The sequence below is a fragment of the Vitis riparia genome, chromosome 6 (genome assembly GCF_004353265.1).
Source record: "Vitis riparia cultivar Riparia Gloire de Montpellier isolate 1030 chromosome 6, EGFV_Vit.rip_1.0, whole genome shotgun sequence".
Classification (NCBI taxonomy): domain Eukaryota; kingdom Viridiplantae; phylum Streptophyta; class Magnoliopsida; order Vitales; family Vitaceae; genus Vitis; species Vitis riparia.
In genome coordinates, this window is record NC_048436.1 from 13,906,037 (window position 1) to 13,931,608 (window position 25,572).

At 36.5% G+C, this 25,572-nt stretch overlaps 1 protein-coding gene across 1 annotated transcript in view; it reads left to right on the forward strand.

The window, feature by feature from the left end:
- The first annotated feature begins 1,750 nt into the window (after nt 1–1,750).
- The window catches only part of LOC117915652 (nardilysin-like), a 60,478-nt gene continuing 36,656 nt past the window's right edge, over nt 1,751–25,572 (forward strand). The window contains exons 1-8 of the mRNA XM_034831275.1: nt 1,751–2,194; nt 2,433–2,508; nt 6,565–6,611; nt 18,036–18,148; nt 23,154–23,227; nt 23,394–23,489; nt 23,593–23,712; nt 25,256–25,489. Of these exons, the coding sequence (XP_034687166.1) occupies nt 1,859–2,194; nt 2,433–2,508; nt 6,565–6,611; nt 18,036–18,148; nt 23,154–23,227; nt 23,394–23,489; nt 23,593–23,712; nt 25,256–25,489 (1,096 nt within the window). The 5' untranslated portion in view covers nt 1,751–1,858. The remainder of the gene's footprint in view (nt 2,195–2,432; nt 2,509–6,564; nt 6,612–18,035; nt 18,149–23,153; nt 23,228–23,393; nt 23,490–23,592; nt 23,713–25,255; nt 25,490–25,572) is intronic.

Genomic DNA, 25,572 nt, shown 5'->3' on the forward strand with positions numbered 1-25,572 from the left:
TCATCAAAATCCTCAAACCCACACCTAAAAGGGAGAATTTTCCCTCAAAGTTTTGAGGAAAACAATGTGGAGGCATCTAATAAAGGAACAAGAAAGAAGTAGGAAATGGTATTGGAAATGACTCAACAAAAGCAGTAAGAAATCATAATATTGGAATGTTCAGCAAAACTATTTTATGCCGACCACTTCTCCCTGTGAGTGGTTAGCCTGTTGGATGCCTGCCTATAGAACATTCATGAAGAATCCATATCCATTTCAAAACTGACAACAATCTTCATATTCTACTCTACTTATGCAAAAGTAAAGTTTATTATTTTTCTATATTATTTGATACTTTGGGATGCATTGCTTCCAATGATATGTTCACAGGAAACATGCTTGAGAAATGACCATAGATGATTTCTCAAAATGGAACTACACATGAGGAAATGATTTAGAAACAAGTATGGAATGATGTTGAACTATCTAATATGGATAAGAAATCTAGAAATTACAGTGAAAAAGCTAACTCTTTTATTTTGCTATCTTTTTATCTAGGTTGTGGTTTAGTCTCATGCTTCAAGAAGAGTGTTTAGTTAATTTGTAACCAATATTTACTTAGATAAGCTTCCTTTTTTGTTACACAATGAGGATTTGATTTAGGGAAACTTTAAGAATACAGGGTTCAAGAGTGTTGTGACTAACAAATTAAGTGTTCTTTGTTTATAGGACCAAGATAGTGAGTTGAGAGGGTTATAGAAGAGTCTTCTGATTTGATTTGGGGATGAAGTGTTGAATTTAAATGGTTTTCTGTTGGTACCATTATTATTAATTTTTCCTCAGAAAAGGTGAAGAAAAAGACGGGATTACTCCTTGAAGGTGGAAATTCGTACCAACAAAAATGGTCTTCTTCTTCACCTTTTCTGAGGAAAAATTACAGGATTACTCCTTGAAGGTGAAAACCCACTGAACGGAGACCCACATACCTCATGTTGTGTTTCCTTTGATCGGCTTCTTCTCGGTTCAGATTTGAGTGCTTATTACATGGAGTATTTTGGAGACCAGTGGCTACTTACATGGAGACTGTGGTGGCTACTCACAAGGAAAACAAAAGGGCAATTTTGGAATAACTTTTTGAAACAGTATTTAGTGCATAAAAAAAAATATATATTCTGATCATTAATGATCAAAGCCCATATTCCACTTTCTATGGGTTTCTTTCCCATATAACCTTAAATGGGCCTCTCGAAACACAACTTCCCCTATTTACAAAATAAGGTGCTATTTTCAGGGTCTCTTTTATTGAATTTTTTTTTTTTTTTTTGGGTCTTTTCGTAATCCGAATGAAATTATACAAATGTCCTCCTTTCTCGTGATTGTGAAAGTTTCTAATATATTTAAAAAGTCCTTGTAACAATTTATGAAAGTATTATAGGCTTATGTATATTGTAAAAATTTGTAGAGTATTCTTAATAATCACAAGAGATAATTGAAATATCTTCTTCATAATAAATTATTATAAATTGTTTTATTTTAAAATTTTGTTAAATGTATTTTTTTTGAGTTGAAAAATTATTTTTAATTGTAATTATGGTCTAATTTTTTTAACTTTTATACATACACAAAATATTTGAAGGTAAGAAGTATATTATAAAACGAATTGCACAGACATTTGAAGTCTGATTTAAAAGTGAGAAACGGAGGAGATGAAACGGCGAAACAAGAAACGGGGAAGTAAAACGATGTCGTTTCAACAGAGAGTGGAGTGGATGTCTTTCCAGGTGTGGTCCAAGCCCTACTTGAGTCCAGGCTCCGAGTGAAGAGAACCACTATCGCTAACACGCTGTCTCTCGCTGTTCTCCATCTTCCGTCAGACAGAATGGCCGTCGGCGGTGTCACTTTCAAGTCAGACGACATCGTGATAAAGTCTCCGAACGATCGCCGGTTATACCGATACATTCAACTCGAGAATGGCCTCTGTGCCCTCATCGTTCACGATCCGGAGATCTACCCCGACGGAGCTCTCGAACCTTCGAAAGCTCCAGCGAACACAGAAGAAGAAGAAGGAGAAGAAGAAGCCGATGACGAGGAAGAGGAGGAGGAAGACGAATATAGCGAGGATGACGAGGACGAAGAAGAAGAGGATGAGGAAGGTGAAGATGATGAAGTTGAAGGGAAAGAGAAGAGAAAGAAAAATGCCTCTCAGACCAAGAAGGTCATTCAAATAAAATTTAATTTCCATTTTGTTATCTTATTTTTGTGGTATATGAGTTTGAAAATATAGTAATTGATTCGCAATCGGGAATAGATATTTAAGCTTCTGTTCGGATTGTTTATTTTTGGATTGCTGTTTGTTCGGTGAAAAAAATGCTTGCATTGAGTCTGCATTTTTTAATTGGAGATGGTTTTTTATTTTTTATTTTTATTTTTATTTTATTTTTTTATCTTTGTAGGCAGCAGCAGCAATGTGTGTTGGGATGGGTAGTTTCGCCGATCCTTCTGAGGCACAGGGACTTGCGCATTTTCTAGGTTGGTTCTTTAACTGTAATTGCCTATTCATTTTATTATGTATTTTTTAAATAGGTTAAGATCAGTTGTATTAAAAGTGCCTGATACAAGGCACCAACCACCAAGCCCGGCTGAGGGAAACACAGAAAAACAACACCCTCACCATAATTAGAGTTCAACCAATCGATAAATCATGGGTAAGTAGCTATCTCCCATGTGCACCCTAGCCCATTTCAAAAAATTGTACATAAATGATTGAGCAATTGCTTGATCGCATTTTTGGTGTTTCCGAAACTTCCCCATTTCTCTCTTTTAATATGGTCCCAGATAAACACAAAGGAGCTGCTTTCCAGCCTCTTTCCTTTTTTTTTTTGTGTCTACAAAGGGTCCATGCAGCTTAGAAGGACCTCTCTAATTGATGACCAAACAGAGCATAAATTGACTGCCAAAGCATGACTGCTTTGGAACAATGAAGGGGGATATGGACCACCATTTCTTCTTCTCCTTTTCACAAATAATACTTACTCAACAACCCCCAACTTTCCTTTTGAGCTAATTCAAAGTCAGAAGTTTTCCTCATGAAACTTTCCCAGCAAAAACTGCAATTGCCTGTTCATGCATGTATTGATTTTTGGATTCATTGTTTAGTCACCTCTCTGCATCATTCCTTTGCTTTTTGACCGTGTAAACTACACCTATCAATTTTTCCAGACAGGAAGGAGCCTAACTGGGGCCTGATTTAAAATTCATCACTTGTTATTTTAAAATATCAAATATACTTGTTGTTTGGCTGCATTGATGCATTTCGGTTGTATCTTTAAATTATAGTTGGGAGTTCTGTTTCAGTAGTTAGACGAGTTTATGTTTAGGCAAGCGCTTAGCAACTGATAGATCTTCCTCACAATTTTAGATATTAAGTTGGAGTATTGTTTCAGCATATAGACCTTAAGGAATGGAGAAGCCTTGTTATGTCAAGGATTGGCATACTAAGAACAGGAGATATTGAAAAATGTGTGAAACATGAGGGGCCCAGTTTACAAGCTTGCACTTTGAAATATCAGAAGAGATTGATTTGCAGGGATTAAGACAAGAGGATGTCCTTTGAGTGTGTCATTCCGTTCTTTGTTTGCTTTAGCTGACTCCAAGGCGGCGTGGGTGGAGGATGTGGAATCCTTACTTCTCTAGATCTTTCAACAATTGGGAAATGGATTGCATGGAGAGATTTTTTGGGGAGTTCGCATAGGAAGAAAGTGTGTTGGGATGAGAAAGATAGGATGCTTTGAACAGAGACAAAGAATGACAAGTTTATAGTTAAGTCTCTTTACAGTGCCTTGGAGCTGAGCAATTCCATTTCTTTTTCAATGAGAGACATTTGGAATTTATAGGTGCAACCTAAAAAAAATTAGCTTTTTTGCATGAGAGGCAACATGGGAAAAATTTTAATTTTGGATCAAGTTTAGAGAAGAGGATGGTCTTTAGAAAATAGATGTTATCTTTGCCAATTACATGAAGAATCCATAGATCACCTCATTTTTCACTTTAAAAAGAAAAGGTTTTATAGGAGCTGCTCTTTGTTCCTTTTGGGGTGTCTTAGGTGCTTCCTTCGTTGGTTAGAGAAACACTTTTAGGTTGACATGGTTCCTTTGTGGGTAAAAAGCAGAAGAAGGTTTGGAGTGCAGGCCCCTTATGCATCTTTTGGACGGTTTGGAAGGCAAGAAATAGAATTGCTTTCGATGATCATGTGCTTTCAATCCAAAGGCTAAAAAGTGTTTTTGTTTGCTTTATTTGGTCAGAGATTAAGTTGTTTATAGATGATCGTTCTTTGATTTTAGTTAGTTTCTTTTATTGGTTGAACTCTTATTAAGGTTTGTAGCCCCTTTATTTGGTAGATCTTTCTCCTATTTGAGCCTTTTTGGTGGTCGGTGTATTGATCTTGTATACCTTAGGTTGCTTTTTTGATGTCTCTTTTTAATTCATATTTGCTTCTTTATAAAAAAAATAAAAAACAACACATGCCCTCATTGAAAACCCACTAAATCAATAAAACTGATTAAAAATGAAGGGCCCTCATCTATAAACACCCTTGTCCATGACCAAAAGTTTTTTTTGATAGATAAAGATGTATTATAAATAAAAAAGGTATACACGATGTATACAATGTAGCCACAATACCTAAAAGGAAGTGCGGAAACACAAAAACTATTAAAAGCGCCCTACATAAGGCCAAACCAATCCACAAAGAGCCGTCCGCAATATACAATTTAACCCAATCTAAAAAAAGATTCAAGAAAGAATTTTTAATTGTTTGATCTATACTTTCACAATTATCAAAGACTCTTCTATTTCTCTTCCTCCATATGGTAAAACACACACATAACATAACAACCTTCCAAGTCTTTTTTCTTTTTTTTCGCCATAAAGGAGCCACCCTAGCTTAAGAGAAATCCCCTAACTAAAGAGTACATCACCCACTGTACACTGAACAAAGCAAAAACCAATTGCCACACAATGCGTACTTTCGTGCAATGAAGGAGAATATGATCACTCGTTTCCTCATCTTCTTTACACGTATACCATCAATTGGGGATCCTCCAACCCCTCTTTTTAAGTCGATCCAAAGTCAAAATCCTAGCCTATGTAGTTTCCCAAGCAGAAAAACCTAACTCTCACTGAGGCTTAAGAATTCTTAATTATATTATGAGGGAAAGGCTCCATTCTCCTACAATCCAAAGATGAGTAAAAAGACTTAACTAAGAAGGTGCCATTCCTTGATCCCAATCACACTATATTATCCTTAGAGTCCACCCTGATGGAGTAGTCATACAATCTCCTAAAAAATACATCCACCTCCTCAAGGTCTCAGTCATGTATCTGTCTAACAAACCTAGGGCCCCAACTACCACCATCCTAGACGTTAGCCACCCAAGCATCTTTTGAGGATGCTATAGAATAAAACGCTGGAAATGAATCCCTCGGGCAAGTGTGCCCATACCACTTGTCTATCCAAAATTTCATCCTATTGTTGACTCCAACTTTAAACCATGTTCTATCCTTGAGCACTTCTCATCCACCTTTGATTGTCTTCTACACACCCACACCATACCCTTTGCTCACTTCTATAGTACACCATCCTCTATTTTCTTGTCCATACTTTCCTACAATAACCCGTTACTAAAGGGAGTCCCTTTCATTCCCAAATCTCTAGGACCATTTTCCCAACAACGCCTTATTTAGGATGGATAAATTTTTGATGCCCAAACCCCCTTTTAGTTTTTCCATGCAGCAAATAGACCAATTCATCAAATGTGGTTTGTGAGTCAAATCACCCCCTCCCCATAGAAAATCCCTTTGCATTTTTTTCCAATCTCATAGCTACCCTCTTCGGGATGGTAGACATAGACATGAAATAGATCGGTAAGCTAGACAATGTGTTTTTTATCAGAGTTTGTCTTCCCCCCTCTGAGAGATACTGTCTCTTCCACAAGGCAAACCTTTTTAAAAAACATTCTTCCACTCCTTCCCAAACCCTATAGGACTTGTAAAGGGCTCCCATAACCAAAAGTTACAAACAAAAGAGGTTTTCAGCTTTTGTTTGGAAATCTCCTCATTATCAAAAACAATTTTGTTCCTTCCCATCCAAACTATCTGTATCTGGAATGTCCATGGGATGGATGGAAGTGATAAAGAGAAACTAATGAGGATGATCTTGGAACTCATAAAATTGTGACTTGATTTTGTGTGGATTGACTGGTGGATGGGTCTGTCTGAGCCACCATTAAGCACATGCAATGGGTTATGGGCAATGACATGGTGACTTATGAGGCTTCTCAAGATTTGAGACGTTTGAAGGAGATTTAACTGTAGTGTTTTAGACCTTTTGGATTTAGCTTCATCCATCCCTTTTTCCCTTATGGAGGATGGGCTTTCTTTTTACATGTTTTTTTTCAAAAATTTCCAAATAGATCTATTTCTCTCTTCTTCTTCTTCTTTTACATTTTTCTTTTTGGGTTTGCTTAAGGGGTGGTTAGGGTTGATTTCTTGTCAAGTGCACTACTTTACAAATTTTATGTTTTGCAGAACACATGCTCTTCATGGGGAGTGCTGATTTTCCAGATGAAAATGAGGTTTGTTTGAGAAAAAAAATTCTCATAGTCAATTTTACATTTGTTTAATCTGTTTTCTCCATGTTTGAATGTCTAAATTAAGTTAGAGATGATATTTCTTTGGTGACCAATCAAAAATGTGGTTTTGTGAGATTATGTTCACAACACTAGTTAAGAAGCTTTGCACTTTTATAAATAAAAATGAATGGGGTTAAGAAACATGGTATAGCTCAAATTGTAGAAAAGAATCTGCTTATCCAACAAAAATTGTTTTGACTGTGTGGAACACTCACTCACTCGAACTACATCCTAGATTACCTTCATAATAGAGTTCCTACTGATGAATATGGATTCCTCATAAAATGTTAGTTTAGGTGTCGAAACTTTTTCTTATTAATTTCTTTCCTCCCTCACACCTTATCACCCCCTTTTCATTGCAAGGTGGTATCTTATGTTTATTTTTAATGTTTCATGGTTGTTCTAGTAATTAATAGTGTCTTGCGATTGTTTTTGATAAAAATATATTACTTTCTCTCTTTTTTTTAAATTTGTGTTATTGAAGCTCAGTCTTAATTTGTTTAATTATATATGCAAATTAATAATCTGGTTTTCTGTGGGCTTTGTCAAAAGTTAAAGGCTAGAGAATTAGTTGAATGAAATCTATTTGGTAGTTTATGAATAAATTGAAGAATTCATAGGCCTGTGCAATTATGAGTAAAAATAGTTTTTTTGAAAGCCATTGCCAATTCCAAAAATGAAAATAATGAACATGGTTGACATCATGTCATAATAGTCTATGATCAAAGTATTTATTTTGTTCATTTCTTAGTTGAATTTAATTGCATGATATCATGTAACATGTTTTATTACGATGTTGTATTCTAATGAGTTGTTGCTTATTTATTATGTGATTTTTTAATATGGTTAATTTGAATATGATCAATTAGTTTATGATTTCTATTCTTTAGTTTCTAAACATAATTTATGTACATTTTGTAAATTTTATTTAAAATGTTAATTAAAAATAATGTAATTTAATTTCAAATATTTCTTATCTACACATGTGATATTATCAATCAATGACATTAATTTTATCAAACATATCTTATTTTAATAAAAAGAACTAGTTTAATTCGTGCATTATTGATTGTTTATTATTTTTAAAGGTTTTATTCAAAATGTCCATGTTTTGAGGTCTATTCCTATGATTTCTATCATTTTTGCCAATGTCAATATTGATCGACATTTTTATCAATATTTTGAAAAATCAAACCCATTGATATGTTCATCCTTAAATCCACTCCACACCAAAAAGAGAGAATAATAGAAGATGATAGTTTGCCAATGAGTGAGGATGTGGTTGGCTAATTTACTACTACTATTTTCCGATACAATTGTTCACTAGAGACTACCCTTTAGTCATGATCTAACCAATAGTAAGAATTTTCCCTCATTTAGTCTTTTGCAAAAAGAAACACACGTTAGAAGGAGCATTTGAAAACCAAATTTCTTTAGAAGGGAGTGGAATGGAGTTCCTTGAGCATTGCACAAGATAAAAGAATTTTACAAAGAAAATGTCCTTGGTTGCATGCCATTCCAACTCAAAGATGGATTAATTGCAAAAAGGACTCCATAAATGTTAACTCCCAATTTTAGAATACCCTTTTACACCCAAGCAAACAATGATCAAAGTTTTCCTCATTCTTCCACCCATAAATCTGCAATCCAACCATCTTTGTGCAAGCTATGCTTTAAAGTTTAATATAATGGTCTTCAATGATTGGGAGATGGATATGGTTGGTGATTTGCTCCATACTTTGAGGGGTCATAGGCCTTCCCTGGAGGATGATTCAGTTAAGTGGAGGCAGGGAAGAAATGGTCTTTTCAGGGTTAAAGAAGCTTACAGGTTGTTGGACAAGCCTAATGCCATAGTGTTTCCCGCAAGGAGAATATGGGTGGATAGGGTGCCAACTAAAGTCTGCTTTTTTGCTTGGGAGGCTACGTGGGGGAAGGTGCTCACTCTGGATAGACTCCAGATAAGAGGGGTGCAACTCCCAAATTGTTGTTTTTTGTGTGGTTGTGAAGAAGAGGATGTAAATCATATTCTTTTACACTGTATAGTGACTAGAGCCCTATGGGATATTATTTTTGGGTTGATAGATATTAAGTGGGTCCTCCCAGAAACTGTAAAGGAGGCTTTAATCTCCTGGAGGGGTTCATTTGTAGGGAAGAAAAGGAAAAAGATTTGGAAATCCATTCCGTTGTGTATTTTTTGGACGGTTTGGAAGGAGAGGAATAGGTTAGCCTTTAGGGGGGGTGCGTTGAATATTCAGAAATTAAAGAATTCTTTTGTCTGTAACTTATGGAATTGGGCCAAAGTATATTTAGGTGAGGAGTCTTCCTTCCTTATAGGTTTTTTTGGAGTGGATAGCTTCCACTTAAGGGGAGGTAGTTCTTTTTGGTCCCTTTTCCTTTTTTTTGAGGTTGTAGTCGTCTTGTATACTCCCTGTATGCTTTGTGGCGTTTAGCCTTTTCTAATGCATATCTTGTTTTCTTATCAAAAAAGTTTAATATAATGGTCCTTCAAAAGGCTACTTCCTAGACCACACTTCTAGCCAAAACTTGGTCCTCCAACCATTGGATGCCTCAAGACTAGTTCTATCAAAGAAGTCATCCCATACTTGACTAATAGCTTTCCAAAAGGCTTATCTCATAGATCTCCCTTCCCATCCTAGAGTACCAAAGCCCCCTTTACATCCCTAAACCATGTCCTTATTACTCCTCCAAAGGTAATCACACTCCCTAAAAAACCTACAACACCATTTTCTTGATGGTGTATTATTTCTTGGTAGGCAAGTAAAGTAATATATTAATAAGCATCAAATAGAAGGGCACACAAATGTACACAAGACGTATACAAGGTTAGCACATGGTAAAGAACAAGAAGAGAGAGAGAGAGAGCAAAAAACACTCCCTCCTCTTACTTGCCACCTAATCAATCGACAAAGTCTACCATAGACATGGACACATCCTCTAAACCCCTTTTGACCCACTCCAAAAAATTACTCATAAACAGGGATTTAAGCTTTTGATTTGACAACTCTATGTTATCAAAAGCCCTCTTGTTTGTTTCTTTCCAAATAGTCTAAAGTAAACTCAAACGAGCAACTTTCCATGCTTTCTTCTACTTCTTCCCAACAAAAGATTTATGCCAACTTGGAAGTATTGTTTTAATCAATGAATTTAGCACCCATATAATTCCAAGCAAGGAGAAGGCCAACTGCCATATAATTCTTGCTTTGAAACAATGAATGAGGATGTGCTTAACAAATTCTTTCTTGCCTTTACACATAAAACATATATTCACCAAAGTCTATCTTCTCCTTATTGACTTATCCATAGTCAAGATTCCTTTCCAAATTACATTATCGGCAAAAAAGTTGCCTTTTGTTGGAACCCATCGATACATCCCATGCTCCAACCAAGAGCAATAGGATTTAATTGAAAAGTTGCTACTCTTTGAGGTCATCCATGCCGCCATATCTTCAACATCCTTTATTGATTTTCCTTGAGGTCTTAGAAGGAAAGCTTCAACACCATCCAACTTCTAGTCATGGAGTTGTCTTGAAAAACATGAGTTCAATGCCCTCCCTTTCCTGCTTCCATTCATTTGCTACCTAAGCAACCTTTGAGGAAGCTATAGCATACAAAAATTGAAAAGGAACCCTTAAAGAAGAATCCCTCCACCATGCTTCCTTCTAAAATTTTTATCTTTTGATTGTCCACAATAATGCAAATTTTACTTTTGAAACTCCCTACACTCTCCTTATTGCCTGCCACAACTCTACCATACCTTCCCTCGCCTCCATTAAACACCATCCTCCATTTTTTTCTCCAAAATTTCCTATAATAACTTGCTTCCAAAGAGATTCCCTTTTTGATACAAACCTTTGACACCACTTGCTAAGTAGAGCCTTGTTTAAAACTAAAGATCACGAATGCCTACCCCTTTTTCTTTTTGTGCATGCAAACATTAAACAAATCCACCAAGTAAGGCTTATTTTCAAATGTTCCACCTCGTAGAAAATCCTTTTGAATCTTTTTGACATATACTGTCGCTTTCTCATTGCATTTCTTTTCTAAAACCTCTCTTCCACCATATCCTAGACCACCATCGATTTGTACGAGTCTCCCGAAGGGAGACTTAGATATGTGGATGGGAGCATCCCTATTTTGCACCTGAAAACAACCACCAATTCCTCCATATAAGAAACACCCCTAATTGGAATCGACTTACTCTCTTAAGATTGATCTTTAGCTTAGAAATCGCCTTAGACCACATTAAAATCCAACTAAGATACATCATCTAATCTTTGCACGCCTCACCAAAAATTAGATTGACAAACAATAGGTGAGTCGCGTCAACCCTCTCACCGGTTTTACCTCCCACCTTCCTTTCTTGACAATGCTTTATTAAGTAGAGCAAGAATTATGCACTCCATTCCACCATTAGTTTTTGAATAGCAGATGACAATCCACTTACCAGGTGAATTTTCCTTTCTAGATACTCGCTAGGTCATGTTGGTAGTTATCTAATCTACTCCTTACTCTACTTGAAATCACAAAGCATGACAAAACAATGGACTGGTAAACTTGAAAGAGTGCTCTTGAGTGGTATAAGTTTCCTTCCTTTTGATAGAAATTGCTTATTACAAAGAGCAAGTCTCTTCTTGAATCTTTTTTTCCCCCAGATTTGAAATAGAGGACTTAGAAGGAGCGCCTTGAGGCAAATGCAAGTAAGTAGAAGGCAAGGACCCATTTTGCAACCAAATCCCAACACCTATTGGAATGAGCTCATTGTTGCTAAGATTAATTTGAGGTTCTAAAACCAATTCAAGTCAAAAGAGAACCACCCATCTTAAATGGAGCAATTGCACACTACTAGCCTCATAGAACAATAAAGAATCATTACCAAATTAGAGATGAGAAATCCCCACACCCTCACCCCCTCTTCCCTCCACTTTGAATTCACCATTGTTACAAATTTTCTTACCCATGCTTGTGTATATGCATAGGCATATTGATCAATGAGAGATGGTAGTTTGTCCCAATCCCCTTCTTTTTTATATTTGGCCCAAGATTGCTTTATGGGCCTTGATCCATCGCGGGAGAGGGAGGGTTTTAAGGCCCCGATGAACACGATTCCTTCTTGCAAGGTTGATCTTTGCCTTAAAGCTGTCAAAGAGCAAGGTGGTAGCTCGTTGTCTCCAACGGAAGGCATTCTCTCGGGATGTAATTGGGAGAAACGGTGTTGGGCTTTGGAAAGCAATTAGGAAGAAGTGGTGGTTATTAGATGGTAGGTTAGCTTACCATGTGGGTAATGGGCAAAGAGTGAGATTCTAGAAAGCCAAGTGGTGTGGAGATGGGCCACTTTGTGAGTCCTTCTCCTCTCTGTTCTCCATTTCCATGTCTAAAAATGCTTGGGTTTCGGAGGTTTGGAACCCCGTTGGGGATGGGGATGACTGGACTCCTCTTTTTGCAAGGGTGTTTAATGATTGGGAGATCGATTTGGTGGAGCGTTTGTTGCAGAAGATCCATGCCTTCAGGGTTCAAAGGGAGGAGGAAGATAGAGTGATCTGGATAGCTTCAAATGACAGTGCTTTCTCAGTTAAGTCTCTTTATTCTATGTTGGAGTGGGGGGGTTCTTCTATGTTCCCTAGCGAAAGAATTTGGAGGGTAAGAGTGCGTCCAAAGGTAGCTTTCTTTGCTTGGGAGGCTTCCTGGGGTAAAGTCTTAACTTTGGAGAAACTTCAAAGGAGGGGGTTCTCTTTGGCAAACAGGTGTTTTCTTTGTCTTTTCGAAGCAGAAACGGTGGATCATCTCTTACTTCATTGTGTTAAGATGCGGGTACTGTGGAACCTTCTTTTCTCCCTTTTTGGTGTATCTTGGGCTCTTTTGTGTACAGTGAAGGCAACCCTTCTTGGATGGAATGGAGTGTTTGTGGGGAAAAGACGCAAAAGGGCTTGGCGAATGGCTCATTTATGTATATTTTGGTCAGTCTGGAAGGAGAGAAATAGACTAGCTTTTGGGAATGAGGAACTCTCGCTTCAAAGATTGAAATATTCTTTTCTATGTAATCTTTGGTCTTAGGTCAGGGTTTCCTTAGTAGAGAGTCATTCTTCTCTTATAAGTTTTTTAGACTGGATAGACTCCTAGTAAGGGAAAGTGGTGTGTATACTCCCTGTATACTTCGAGGGCACTAGTTTTTTGGTGTTTCCTCTTTTTGGTTAATATACTTACTTTTTACTTATCAAAAAAAAAAAAAAACGGAAGGCATTCTCTCTCTCTTGTCGATGAAGCTTTGGTGGCGGAAGCAGCTCTTTTTCAAGGTACAATGGATTTGAGGAAGAAATTCTAGGCCTTCTGAGAAATATGGAGTTCTATACTAATAAAAAGACTGTGGGGTAGATATTAAAAAAGTCTAGCTGTGGAGGGTCTAAATTTGAGAGGGAGTTATGAAAATTGGAATGCTCTGTGTCTTATAAGACTAACTCCTTTGGTGGGAGAAGAGAAAGTCTTTTGGAGAATTAGCCGAAGTGTGTCAATGAAGCTCAAAATCTTTTCTTGGAATGTGAGAGGGATGAATGAGGGAGATAAGCGTAGAATCATTAAATCAATGATTCGGTCTTACTCGGCCGACCTTGTCTGCCTTAAAGAAACGAAGATGCAACAAATGAATGATAGCCTACCTGGTGAAGAATTTGGGTGTGGGAAGGTTTTTGGACTGGGGGGGTAGTGGAGGCTAGGGGTCAAGGGATATCTTGGTTCTTTGGGACAATCGGGTTTTGGAGCTTATTAAGATGGAGTTAGGTGCCTTTTCAATTTCTTGTCGCTTCAGAAATTGCTAGGATAATTTTGTTTACATGTTCACTAGAGTGTATGGCCCTGTTTTGGCAAAGGAGAGGAAAGACTTTTGGGATGATTTGAGTGTCATTAGGGGTCTTTGGAATGATCCTTGGTGTTGTTGGGAACCTTGGATTAATCCGTTTCCATGCCTTGAATCGTGTAGGGTGTATGCAAATATATCATAGGCTCTTTAAATCTATCATAGCGGATAAACAAATATTCACAAACAATATGGATACCAAAGAAAACATAGATTTAGAGAATAAAGCCACTTACCTTTGATCCGGATATTCTCAGACCAATTCAAATTGAGGTAGATAACTCCAAAGTCATAATGGATCTCGTAAGCACCATGATCTTCCGCCTAATGACTCTTCCTTGTGTCTAGGCACTGAGATGGTGGAGACCTTAAGGGTGGAGTTTAGGGTTCTCTCTCTAGACTGAAGGAGAGAATGACAATACTTGGAGACCCTAACCCCTAAATGGGTATTTATAGGGTCCTATTGGGCTTAAATGACTTAAGTCCACCATGGGCTTGGGTCATTTAATGTAGCCCAAAAAGGTTGCTAATTGATTAATTAACCATACAAGACCTAATTAATCAATTAACCTAGTCCAAAGATACCACTCATTTATCTCTGTGCAATCTTGTGTAATTATCAAAACACTTTTATGCACAAAAGTGAGCTAAAAACTCAACCAACACTCATAAGTTGTGCCAACAAGGAATATGAGTTTAGAGCAGGGACCACTAGGACCCATAAGAGTACTGACTCCCTCATAATCAAATTCTGAAATTGACTCAACATCCCACTACAAAGAATCAACTGCACTCCAGTACCCTATGTATATTATAATGAGACACTAAGTGCTCATGTTCATGACGTACTATCCACTATATGCAGACTCCCCATGAACTGATGTTAGTAATCTAACAAGGTAGTGCTATCACCTATCAAGGTTACCTCTCGAATCCTTGAGTTATAGATCTCACTTATTATGTGATTAAATGACATACTCTAACTCCAAGGAGCATATGCCAAATTCTACTAAAGGAATTATTGTGGTCATAGATTTCATGATCACATGTCGTTTGGATCACCTAAGGGACACACTGTCTCAATCCCATGAGATATCATGGTGCTTTTATTGAGAATACTTGTTGCCCTTAGGTGTATTAGAAATATAGGAATGATATTTCTTTAACCCTTTGGATCCATAGTATCCTATGCAATGTGGGACTATCTTCTAATATACCCTCCAATTTGTATTACTCTCTGCCTTAATCCTTATCATATAGTTTTCATAACAAATCTGATATTTGTGTCAACAAATATCTTTTGATGATCCTGACTATAAAAGTAATAACCCAAAAATCCTCTTCGATATCTTATAAACTGATTTACCTCTTAAGGAAAAGAGGTATTACACAATCTATAAGACATATCCCCAAAAGAATTCGGGAAAGATGAGAAACCTATCCACGATCTCACTTTGTCCAACCAAGAGACCCTGGTGCACATGACTAGGAAATAATCTCGTGCTTCAGTGGAAAGAATCAAACTTACTAGACATATCACCTTGATCTAATCGAAGTGACTTGGTATGTATACTTAATAGATTATCCTATCCCGACTTAAATTCAATGAATGTATCCAAGGCATCGGATCTCCTATGTACATACCCAATAGGTTAGACTTATTAGCTTGATTGGACGGTTATACAAGCTCTTGGCTAGGGTCCTAGCAAATAGACTTAAAAAGGTGGTGGGTTCTCTAGTTTTAGATTTTCAGCATGCTTTTGTGGCGGGGAGACAAATCTTGGATGTGGTGTTGATAGCAAATGAAGCCATTGATTCCAAAATTAAACACAATTTGAAAGGAATCTTATGTAAGTTGGACATCGAAAAGGCCTATGACATGTTAATTGGAGCTTTATACTCGCAATTATGAAGAAAATGAGGTTTGGTTCCAGGTGGATAGGATGGATTAGATGGTGTATTTCTACAGATCGTTTCTCTATTTTGATAAATGGTTATCCTTCAAGCTTTTTCCAAAGCTCTAGAGGTTTGAGACAAGGAGACCCTTTGTCTCCATATTTATTCATCTTAGCAATGGAGACTCTCTTTTGCTTGCTCTCTAGGGCGAATGAGGGTGGTTTTATCAATGATTTTCTAGTTAGAGGAAGGCATGATGTGGGAGTGGAGGTGTCTCATTTGTTTTTTGCAGACAATACTCTCATTATTTGTGATGCAAGCAAGAAAAATCTTGGGTATTTGAGTTGAGTCTTCATGTGGTTTGAGGTGTGTTCAGGGCTAAAGATTAACCCGGGAAAAGTGAGTTGATTCTAGTTGGGGATGTGCCGAATTTGAAGGAGCTTGCTGAGAATTCTAGGTTGCAAGGTGAGAGCTCTCCCAATCACCTACCTTGGTCTCCTTTGGGTGTGCCTTTTAAGTCTTCAAGGGTTTGGGAAATTGTGGAGGGGTTTCAAAAAAGGCTCGCTTTGTGGAAGTGGTAGTATCTTTGAAAAGGTGAAAGATAGACTCTGATTAAGAACACCCTTTCTAGCTTACCAATCTATTATATGTCCCTTTTTGTCATCCTTAAGAGGGTAGTGACTAGATTAGAAAAGATACAAAGGGATTTCCTTTAAGGAGGGGGGGCTTTGGTTAACAAGCCCCATTTCCTGAGTAGGTTTATTGTGTGCTTGGAAAAAATGAAAGGGGGTTTGGGTTTTAGAAACTTTTTGACCTTTAATAAGGCCCTTTTAGGAAAGTGGTCTTAGAGATAAGACAATTGAAAGAGATCTTCTTTGGAAACGGGTAATTGTTAGCAAGTATAGGCAAGAAGATGGGGGTTGGTCCACGAAAGGGGTGAGATAAAGGTATGGAAGGCAATCAGAAATGGTTGGGAGGCTTTTAAAGTCAACACTTGCTTTAGAGTTGGTTCTGGGAACAGGGTGAAAGAATAGATGGTGTGGGGATATGCCTTTGAGGGATGCTTTCCTAGATTTTTTTTCTATAGCTTCCTCTAAGGATGCTTGGGCGGTTGATGTTTAGGATTGTGGTAGTTGGGATCCTAGGTTTTTTAGATAGTGGAATGATTGGGAGTTGGAGGAAGTGGATAACTTTTTGGAGGTTGCATGATCATTCTTTCTCTTTGGATTTTGAGGATCTTTTGGTGTGGGTGGACACAAAGAATGACATCTTTTCAGTGAAGTCCTTCTATTCTTCCTTGGCTAGTAGGGGACGAATCCTTTTCCTCATGGCATAGTTTGGAATTCCTGGGCTCTAGTTAGAGTAAGCCTCTTTTTTGCTTGGGAGGCAACTTAGGCCAAGATTTCAACATAGGATCTACTCAGAAAAAGGGGTTGGAAGATGCCTAATAGATGCTACATGTGTAAAGAAGAGGAAGAAACAAGTGATCATATTCTTCTGCATTGTTCAAAAGCTCGCATTTTGTGGTAGTTGATTTTTGCTTTATTTGATGTATAGTAGGTGATGAACTCTTCGGTGAGAGGGTTGCTTTTGAGTTAGGGAGGCTCCTTTGTTGGTAGAAAAAGGAAAAAGGCTTGGGAAGTTGATCCTTTATGCCTTTTTTGGACCATTTGGAGAGAGAGAAATAAGAGTGCCTTTGAGAATCGCGAAAGTTTAGACCAAACTTTTAAAAGCTCATTTTTTATCTATTTTGGAATTGGGCTAGATTGTATAGTGGGGATGGTTCTATGTCCTTACTAGATTTTGTGGATAGGTTAGGTTCTTCTTAGGGTGTGGTTGATAGTTTTTGTGTATTCACACCTCTTTGGTTGTTTTGTATACGTTGTGTATACCTTTTTCTTTTAATACAATTGCCTTTACCTATCAAGAAAAATGAAAATGAGAAATATGACAAGATAGGAGAGCATAGCAACTGTTTTCTAAGGTAATAGAAGAATTTCAAGATCACACAAACTGAAGGTCTATCCATAATTAGGTGTTTATGCTAGTATTCAGCTTGTAAATATGTTTGACCATATAGGACTATTTCCATGTCATCAAGTCATGGAATCATATATTCCACCTCTCATGATAAGCAAGTCAGTTTCCAAATTGTTCCTGATGTTTAAGTCTATGGAACTGGGGATGTGTCTTAGATGTGTTTAGGTCACCCTACCTAAGGGTAGGCGAAAACAAATGTGAATAATTTTTAATATGATGATCCTTGAAGCAAAAGTCAAATTTTTTTTTTATCTCTGTATTAATGTCTAGTAGTATATGTATATTTCCAAATAATTCATTTGGTCTTTTTCTTATTTTCATGAAAGATAGTTACAGTGTAATTCTCCCCCTCTCCCCCTTTTGAGTTCTGAATAATACTTATTTTCCTTCTATTGGTATAGAGCCCACTATGGAACTATAGCTTGTGATATCTGTAAATTGGTATAATTTTGACAAAATATTGATCATGAATGGTCATTTATTGTCCTCTTACCTAAAAAAAAGGAAAGAAAAAGAAAAATTAAATGTCTTTTGGCCTCGTATTTGACTCTTTTCTTTGCTAGTATGATAGTTACTTGTCCAAACATGGAGGCTCATCAAATGCATACACAGAAGCTGAACATACCTGCTACCATTTTGAAGTTAATAGAGAGTTTCTTAAGGGTGCTTTGAGGAGGTAAATGCTGATCTCTTCATTCAATTAGATATTGAAAACCAGAGTGCTTATAATCCATTATCTGCATTAATGAAATGGGTTGATGCTTTTCAGATTGGCCTTAACCTGTTCTTCTTTTGTGTTTTAATTGAGTGAATTTGAACAAACTGTGTCAAGGAAAAGACCATTTTTCATAGGCAAATGAACAATAATTTATTGCGAATTGTCTAATGGAACTATACATGGACACCTAAGGATGAAGAAAAAGATGATAAAGAAAAAAGAAAAGACAAATGACTGCAGCTTTGAACCCCCAAACAAATTCATCAACAGTACCAAAGAATGAAATATCGGCGATTCCTGCTCTATATTGTTTTAACCAAGAATTAGGAAAAAACACTGACCAGTCTTCTTAGGTGTAGTGAAAGAAAAGTTCAGTTCTAAGTACCAATAGGATAAGGACCAATCCTAACTGCACATCTTCTGCACATGTTTTGGATCGGAAAATATTAAGAAAACAAATGAAATTTTAAGAAAAGGAGTTTTCACTGGTTGTTTGTGCAAAGAAAAGACCAACCCCAAGTCCCAATCTTTAATGTCAATTAAAATAAACAATTTAAAGTTCCAAATGGACTTTAAGATAATTCTTACAAGAGATGTGCAGTGTGCTTGAGAATTGAGAAGATTGGGCCAATTAACCTAGTTTTTCAAAATCTGAAGGATATGGCATAGGAGAGTAGAAAAATGAAATGGATTGTATCTTTGACTACGTTTGGCCGAGAGAGTTGGTTTTCAACTTATTGCCCTAGCCTGCCAATCTATTTCTTGTTGGTTTTTGCTATTCTTAGAAAGTTGAGAAAGGGATTTTCTTTGGGGAGGAGGCCTATCAGATATTAAGATCCATTTAGTGAGGTGGTTAACTGTTTGTTCAAATAAGGCCTCTGATACTTGAGAAAAGTGGTTTTGTGTAGGTATGGGAAAATGGAGGGAGTTTGATCATGAGGAAGGGAGGTGTGACTTTTTCTTGAGAACAAACTTTTCTCTTGGAAATGGTCAATAGATCAGGTTTTGGCATAACACTAGGTGTTGTGAAACACTGTCGGAAGATTTTTTCCCCTTGTTATTTAATATAGCAGTTCATGGAGAGACTTAGGTTTCTGAATATTAGGATGGGAACAGCTGAAGTCCAAGCATTAGAACAAACTTCTTGAATAGTGGCTTTGGTGGTGGAATCCTTGTTGCTGTGGATGAATTCTCTGTCAGTGGCTAGTGGATTGGTGGATAAACTGGTTTGGAAGATTTTCCAAGAATGGATTTCTCAATCAGATGTTATTCTTTGACTATGAGTATGTCCTCTCTTTTTCCAGCTCAAATGACTTGAACTTCTAAGGCTTCATCTAAGGTTAGCTTCTTTATTTGGGAGGCGATTTGGATGAAAATCCTCATGATTGATGAATTAGTTTCTGATCTGATTTGGCAGGCTACATTCTGATTCACTGTGAGTAGGTGTCACACCTCGAAAATCACCCTAAAATTTTCACGAGTGTGTGGTGCTAAGGACCCTTCCTTAGCCAACATTTCCCTTTTCAACGTTTAGAAGAACAGAGTAGAATACAGAAATCACAAAGCAATAGGAACACACGAGGTTACAGGAAAATCCTTTCTCAACTTGTATTAATCACTCTTACAAGACAAAATTGCTTCTTGAACCAGAGTACAATGCACTTACTCAAGGCATATGAGAAGGAACCCTTTCCTCAACTCTCACCCTCTGTTTCAAGGCTGCAGGAGCCCTATTTAAATGACTCATCTGCAGTTTTTCCCTTGGTGGTTATGCAACCGCCCATAATTGCCCTGAACCACTTGCACAACCACCCACTACCCAGATGATGGTTTGCTGAGAAACCACCCACTTGTGGGATCTTCCCTAAAAAGGTGCTGCGTGGCTCCCTCTTTCTTGGACACGCAGACGTCCTTCTTTCGACGCGTGGCATCACTCATTCCACCTGGACGGGAATTCCTCAGTCCACCCGAACGGGAATCCCTCAGTCCACCCAGACGGGAATCCCTCAGTCCACCCGGACGGAATCCCTCATTCCACCCAGGACGGGAATCCCTTATTCCACCCGGACGGGAATCCCTTATATCCGGAATTCTGTCGGCCAGGGTTCTTCCTTATCCGGATGTCTTACAGCCGCCATTCTGTCCGGCCGACATTCCAACTCCTCTTGGTCTGAATCAAGTTGCTAAGGGGCTGACAGTAGGCTTCTAGCCTTTGGTCTTTGGTTTTCTCCATGTTTGTAGTGACTTAGGTTGTTCCCCAATCTGTTAAGTAAGCTTTATTAAGCTGGTATGATGCTTTGGTTGGAACCAGGTGTGAAGCAGTTTGGAAATTGATCCCTTTGCACCTGTTCTGGAATATCTGGAAAGAGCACAAACTCAGAACCTTTGAAGGGATGGAGAAGTTGATTATGGCAGTAACGAATTCATTCCTGAAAGCCCTTTCCTTATGGTCTAATGGGGAATGAGAAAAGGTTACACTCTTTTATTGATTTTGTAAACAAGGTTGGAGTGGCTAGCAGATCAAGGTTTCTTTTCCTCTTTTGCGCATCTTGTATGCATGGTTGGATACATGGCTTGCATAGAGTAGTGTCACGCCCCAAAACCTACTCCATGGGCATGACGGTCATTTCACACCTCAAACCTGAAGGCTTAAAGTGGAAACAATACAAACATTCATCTTGTAACTGGAAATTACCAGTTACCAAATTCCTGTTCAGAGTAGTAAAATAAATAAATTTTATAATCCTCAATTCTCAAGTTTAAAAACTAACACATCTACCCAAGTGTTATTGTCCAAATAACTTCAAACTCAAATAATCCAAATAGGAATTAAATTTTAACATTTAAACAATGTCCAAAATAAAGTTTGAACCAAAATCTTAATAAAGAAAAATTCCCCAGCCTAGCCATCACTTTTTGCCCCAATTGAGAGTATTTGAAAAATTATCAACAAAAGGGCATGAGCTTAAAGCTCAATAAGGAACATCAATGCAGTTTCATGGATCAAACATTTTCAATTCAATTACAAATTGGAGATACAACATATAATTATTTTCATAAAAACTTTTGAGTTCAAAATGCTAATACAATCAAACTTTTCAATGAAACTTTCTCATATCCATTCCAAAACAATTTCTCATCAAAACCTAATCAAATACATTCAAAATATCTTTACTCTGATCCCAATTAGGTGAGACTTCACAAATGAGTGACTAGTTTCAAATTTGTTCCATTTAAGGTGAACAAAACCAAAAGTCAACAATTACAACCCGTTGACTAGAGCCATAGAAATGTCAACAATTATAACTTGTTGACTAGGGCCATAGAAACTAGAGTCAAACACTTCATTTCATTAATTCAAACTTACAAAACAAAATATCATATCTCCACAATTTTCGTTTTTCATAAACAAAAAAAATACTCAAAACATATATTTTTTCATACAAAACATATATTTGATCCATGCATAAAAATAAAAATAATATCTTTACACATTTCAAAATATAATATAAAAAGAAACTTATTTCCTTTTACAAAATTTGCATTAATTTTCCTTACCTCAAAGAAGCACTCAAAAACTTGAAAAATTTACTTCTCATCTAACATAATATCATACATAACATTTATTATTGATTATTTATCTAGAGATAATATTATTTTCAACTTCCTAAACAATAATAAATTAATTTAATAAGTTTCCAAATTTTTATAAAATTCATATTCCTCCACAATATTATCCTGACTATTTATTTCTTTATATACTTAAATTAAATTAAGGCTTATACAAAAACCATTATTATTATTATTAATCCCAATATCCTCTCTTCCTTAACAAACCACCCATGCACTTTTAACAACTCTAACAACCCCACCAACTCCACTTATTATTATTATTATTATTTTAATTTATTCCACTACCACTCTTTCACCCTTTGGCTCTCACGGTTAGATTGATTTTTTATTTTTATTTATTTATTTATTTATTTTTATTTTTTTGAGATTGTTGCCCCAACATACCTCCTCAAATTCCAAAATCTAGAAACCTTTCAATTCTTCTTCTTCTTTTTCTTATTATTATTTTCTTTTTTCAATCTAAAGCCTCCACAAACAATTTATTTATTTATTTTATAAATCTAAAATCTCTTCTTCCACTAATTTTTCATTTATTTATTTTCTATTCAATTGAAAATTTCCTATTTTCATCAATAAATTAATCTGCAATAATAAATTTCCAATCTTTTGGTCTAAAAAAATTAAATAAACAAACCCTAATTTAGATTGGGATTTCTAAAGTATTCAGATCTAATTAATGAATATAAAATAGTAATCTGATGATTAAAATCTCACATGAAAAAGTGATCTTCAAACCCTAAACCTCCGAATCTTTAGTTTTATGCTCTCTAATCTTTTTGATCTCCGTGTAAAAGGGTTTTTTGAATAGAGAAGATAGGTAAAATCTAATTTATACCTAAGATTTTTAAAAGCGAAAAGACTTTTCTACCCTTATTAGATTAATTAATTTAATTAATTAATTTTTAAATTACGATTTTACCCCTAAATTGGGTTTGGGGTATTACAAGTAGAGAGTCAGAAAACCTATCAAAAAAAGGGGAGCAGAGAGTAGGAAAACCTAAAAAGAAAACAAGTTCTTTGCTTTTGATAAAGAAGAGGTTGTTTGACTTTTTTTCCTACATGAAGCTGCAACATGATAATGCAGAAACATGATGTTTATTGCAATTGCAATATGTATCACCAATTGCATAATGTATGGCTCGATCTATTTATTTATTTACTTCTTCTTCTTATTATTATTTTTTGATTCCTGGTTGTTTCCGTCAAATTACTTATCTTTCAGTATAGTTTGTTGTATACTTTATTTCTTATTTTTTATTGTAGTTTGTTGCACATTTTATTTCTGAACCAGAGCATTACTTGATTTATGTTGGTTGTTTTGCTTTCTCAGATTTTCTCAGTTCTTTATTTCACCTTTAGTGAAAATTGATGCCATGGAGAGAGAGGTTCTTGCTGTAGATTCAGGTGTGTATGATCTTATTGGAATTAATAATTTCTGTTTTTTACTTTCATGAAGAACTCAGTCTATATTCACTCTTGTTTAAAAGTTATTTTATTTTATTTTTTATGCTGTTGGCTTTTTTTTTCTTGCTTTATGGTATACCCTAACGTGAAACAACTTGGAAAATAGAATTTAATCAGGTTTTGCAAAGTGATGCTTGCCGCCTTCAACAACTTCAATGCCATACATCTGCACCTGGCCATCCTTTTAACAGATTTTGTTGGGGTAAGCTTGAAATAAGTGGTGTTATTTATTTTTGTTTTTATTTTTTGGTGGTCTTTATTTGTTTACATGAAATAACTCATTTCTTTGTCTGCTTGAATGGAAGGGAATAAGAAGAGCCTCATTGATGCAATGGAGAAAGGGATCAATTTGCGTGAACAAATTCTAAACTTGTACAAAGATAACTACCGTGGTGGATTAATGAAGCTAGTTGTCATTGGGGGAGGTGAAGTTTTCCTTCTGTAGTGCTAATGATGTAGTTCATATTATAATATCTACTTAAGGTGTTTGGTTGGAGGGAATGAAATTGGTATAAGGAATTTCATTTTGATCAAACTAAATTGATTTCCTTGGAGGCATTTTGTTTTTAGGATGTTTATGTTGAATTCTGTGGGACTATAAGAGCAAGTGGCAGAGCAATCAATGGGGTGCCAGAGATGGAGGCAGAAATGTAGTGGTGGTGATGTTATGATGCTAGTCTTACAGTGAAGGTGGTGCTGGAGTGGTAATGGTGACAATGGTAGTGGTTGGGGTAGCCTTGCAGGTTGCTGTGGTGATAGGAACAGTAGTGTGGCGGGTCAGTTTGGCTGGCCAAAGCAGGTTGAGTTCTGCCTGTGTGTACCTGGAGCTCATTGGTTGTGTGCAAGCTTAGCCCAGCCTGATCTTTGTTCCATAACTGGAGTTGAGCCCATATTAAGCAATGAACTTATTGCTCAATTTGGGCTGGTTCAAGCTTAAAAAGCCCTCCAAAACCTGTTTTCCGCTATTAATCTGCAAAAAATATTAAAATTGCTGTATTTAGGTTTTAAACTGCTGCATCAACCATTCCATCAAGTGAGTATCTTGACCTTATAAGCAGTAAATATGTATAACATAAACAAAGCAACCTATCAAAAAAATAATATAAACAATGCAGAGTTTGAGAACAGCTTTTGACAAATATGTATACATTATATCAGAACTGTTTGAGTGCCCTTGCTCAGTTTGGGCTCAGGACAGCGTTTGGGCTGAGCTGAGAATGGCTCAAGCTCTGCCCAAACTTGGCATTGGACCTTGGGCCATGGTTGAGCACCATACAGCCCATACCTGTATTTAGCTTAGCCTGGAGGTTTTCAGATTGAATGAATAGTTGTGAGGCTATCTCAGCATAAATTGCAGCCTTCCAGCTATTTGGGGCAGGGTGCTCATGGTGATATGCAGTTGTAGAGGTTGGAGTTGGAGGAGGAGGTTTGGTGCCAATTGTCATGGCCATAGGAGCAGTTGAAGGTCTTGAAGCAGTTAAATGTTGATCTAGGCATATATTCCCCCCTTTTGTTTTTCACTTCATTTCAATAACACTTTAAAGGAATTTGAATATCCAATTCCAGTTCCAAGTTTAAGTTCATCCTGTTGAAACATGCCTTAATTATAACTTGAGAGTTTCAGGTGATATTTCAAGAATTGAGAAGGGAAATTTACCAAGGACCATCTCAGGGTTTGCTAAAAATCAAATTCTGATTATGACTTAAATCAGTTATTATCATGATGTAGAATTCCTTTAATTATGTTTTTTCTTAACAAAATTGTTTTGCTAATTATGCAGATGTTGATGTTCAGTTTGTGCTAATGTTAGCAACATAAATTTAACAAAGTTGTGGCGAGAGAAACTGTTACATGTGTTACTATATTCAGTTGTACAGTGACTGTTGAAGTGGGAATTTAAAAACAACTTCTGTAGAGCTTTGATATATTCAGTGTATCTTATGTTAATATATGTTCAAATGCTGCAGAGTCCCTTGATGTACTGGAGAATTGGGTTTTGGAATTGTTTAATAATGTCAGAAAAGGTCCTTGGGTAAAACTAGAGCCGAGGATGGCAGTTCCTATCTGGAAAGTTGGTAAACTTTACAGATTAGAGGCAGTAAAAGATGTTCATATCCTTGATTTATCATGGACATTACCTTGTCTCCGCCAAGATTACCTGAAAAAGTCTGAAGATTACTTAGCACATCTTATTGGGCATGGTATTGTATTTCATTGCTTTGGAATAAGTGATTATATTTAAATGATGCAATGTCCTTTTATTTTCTTTGTTTTATAGAATTAG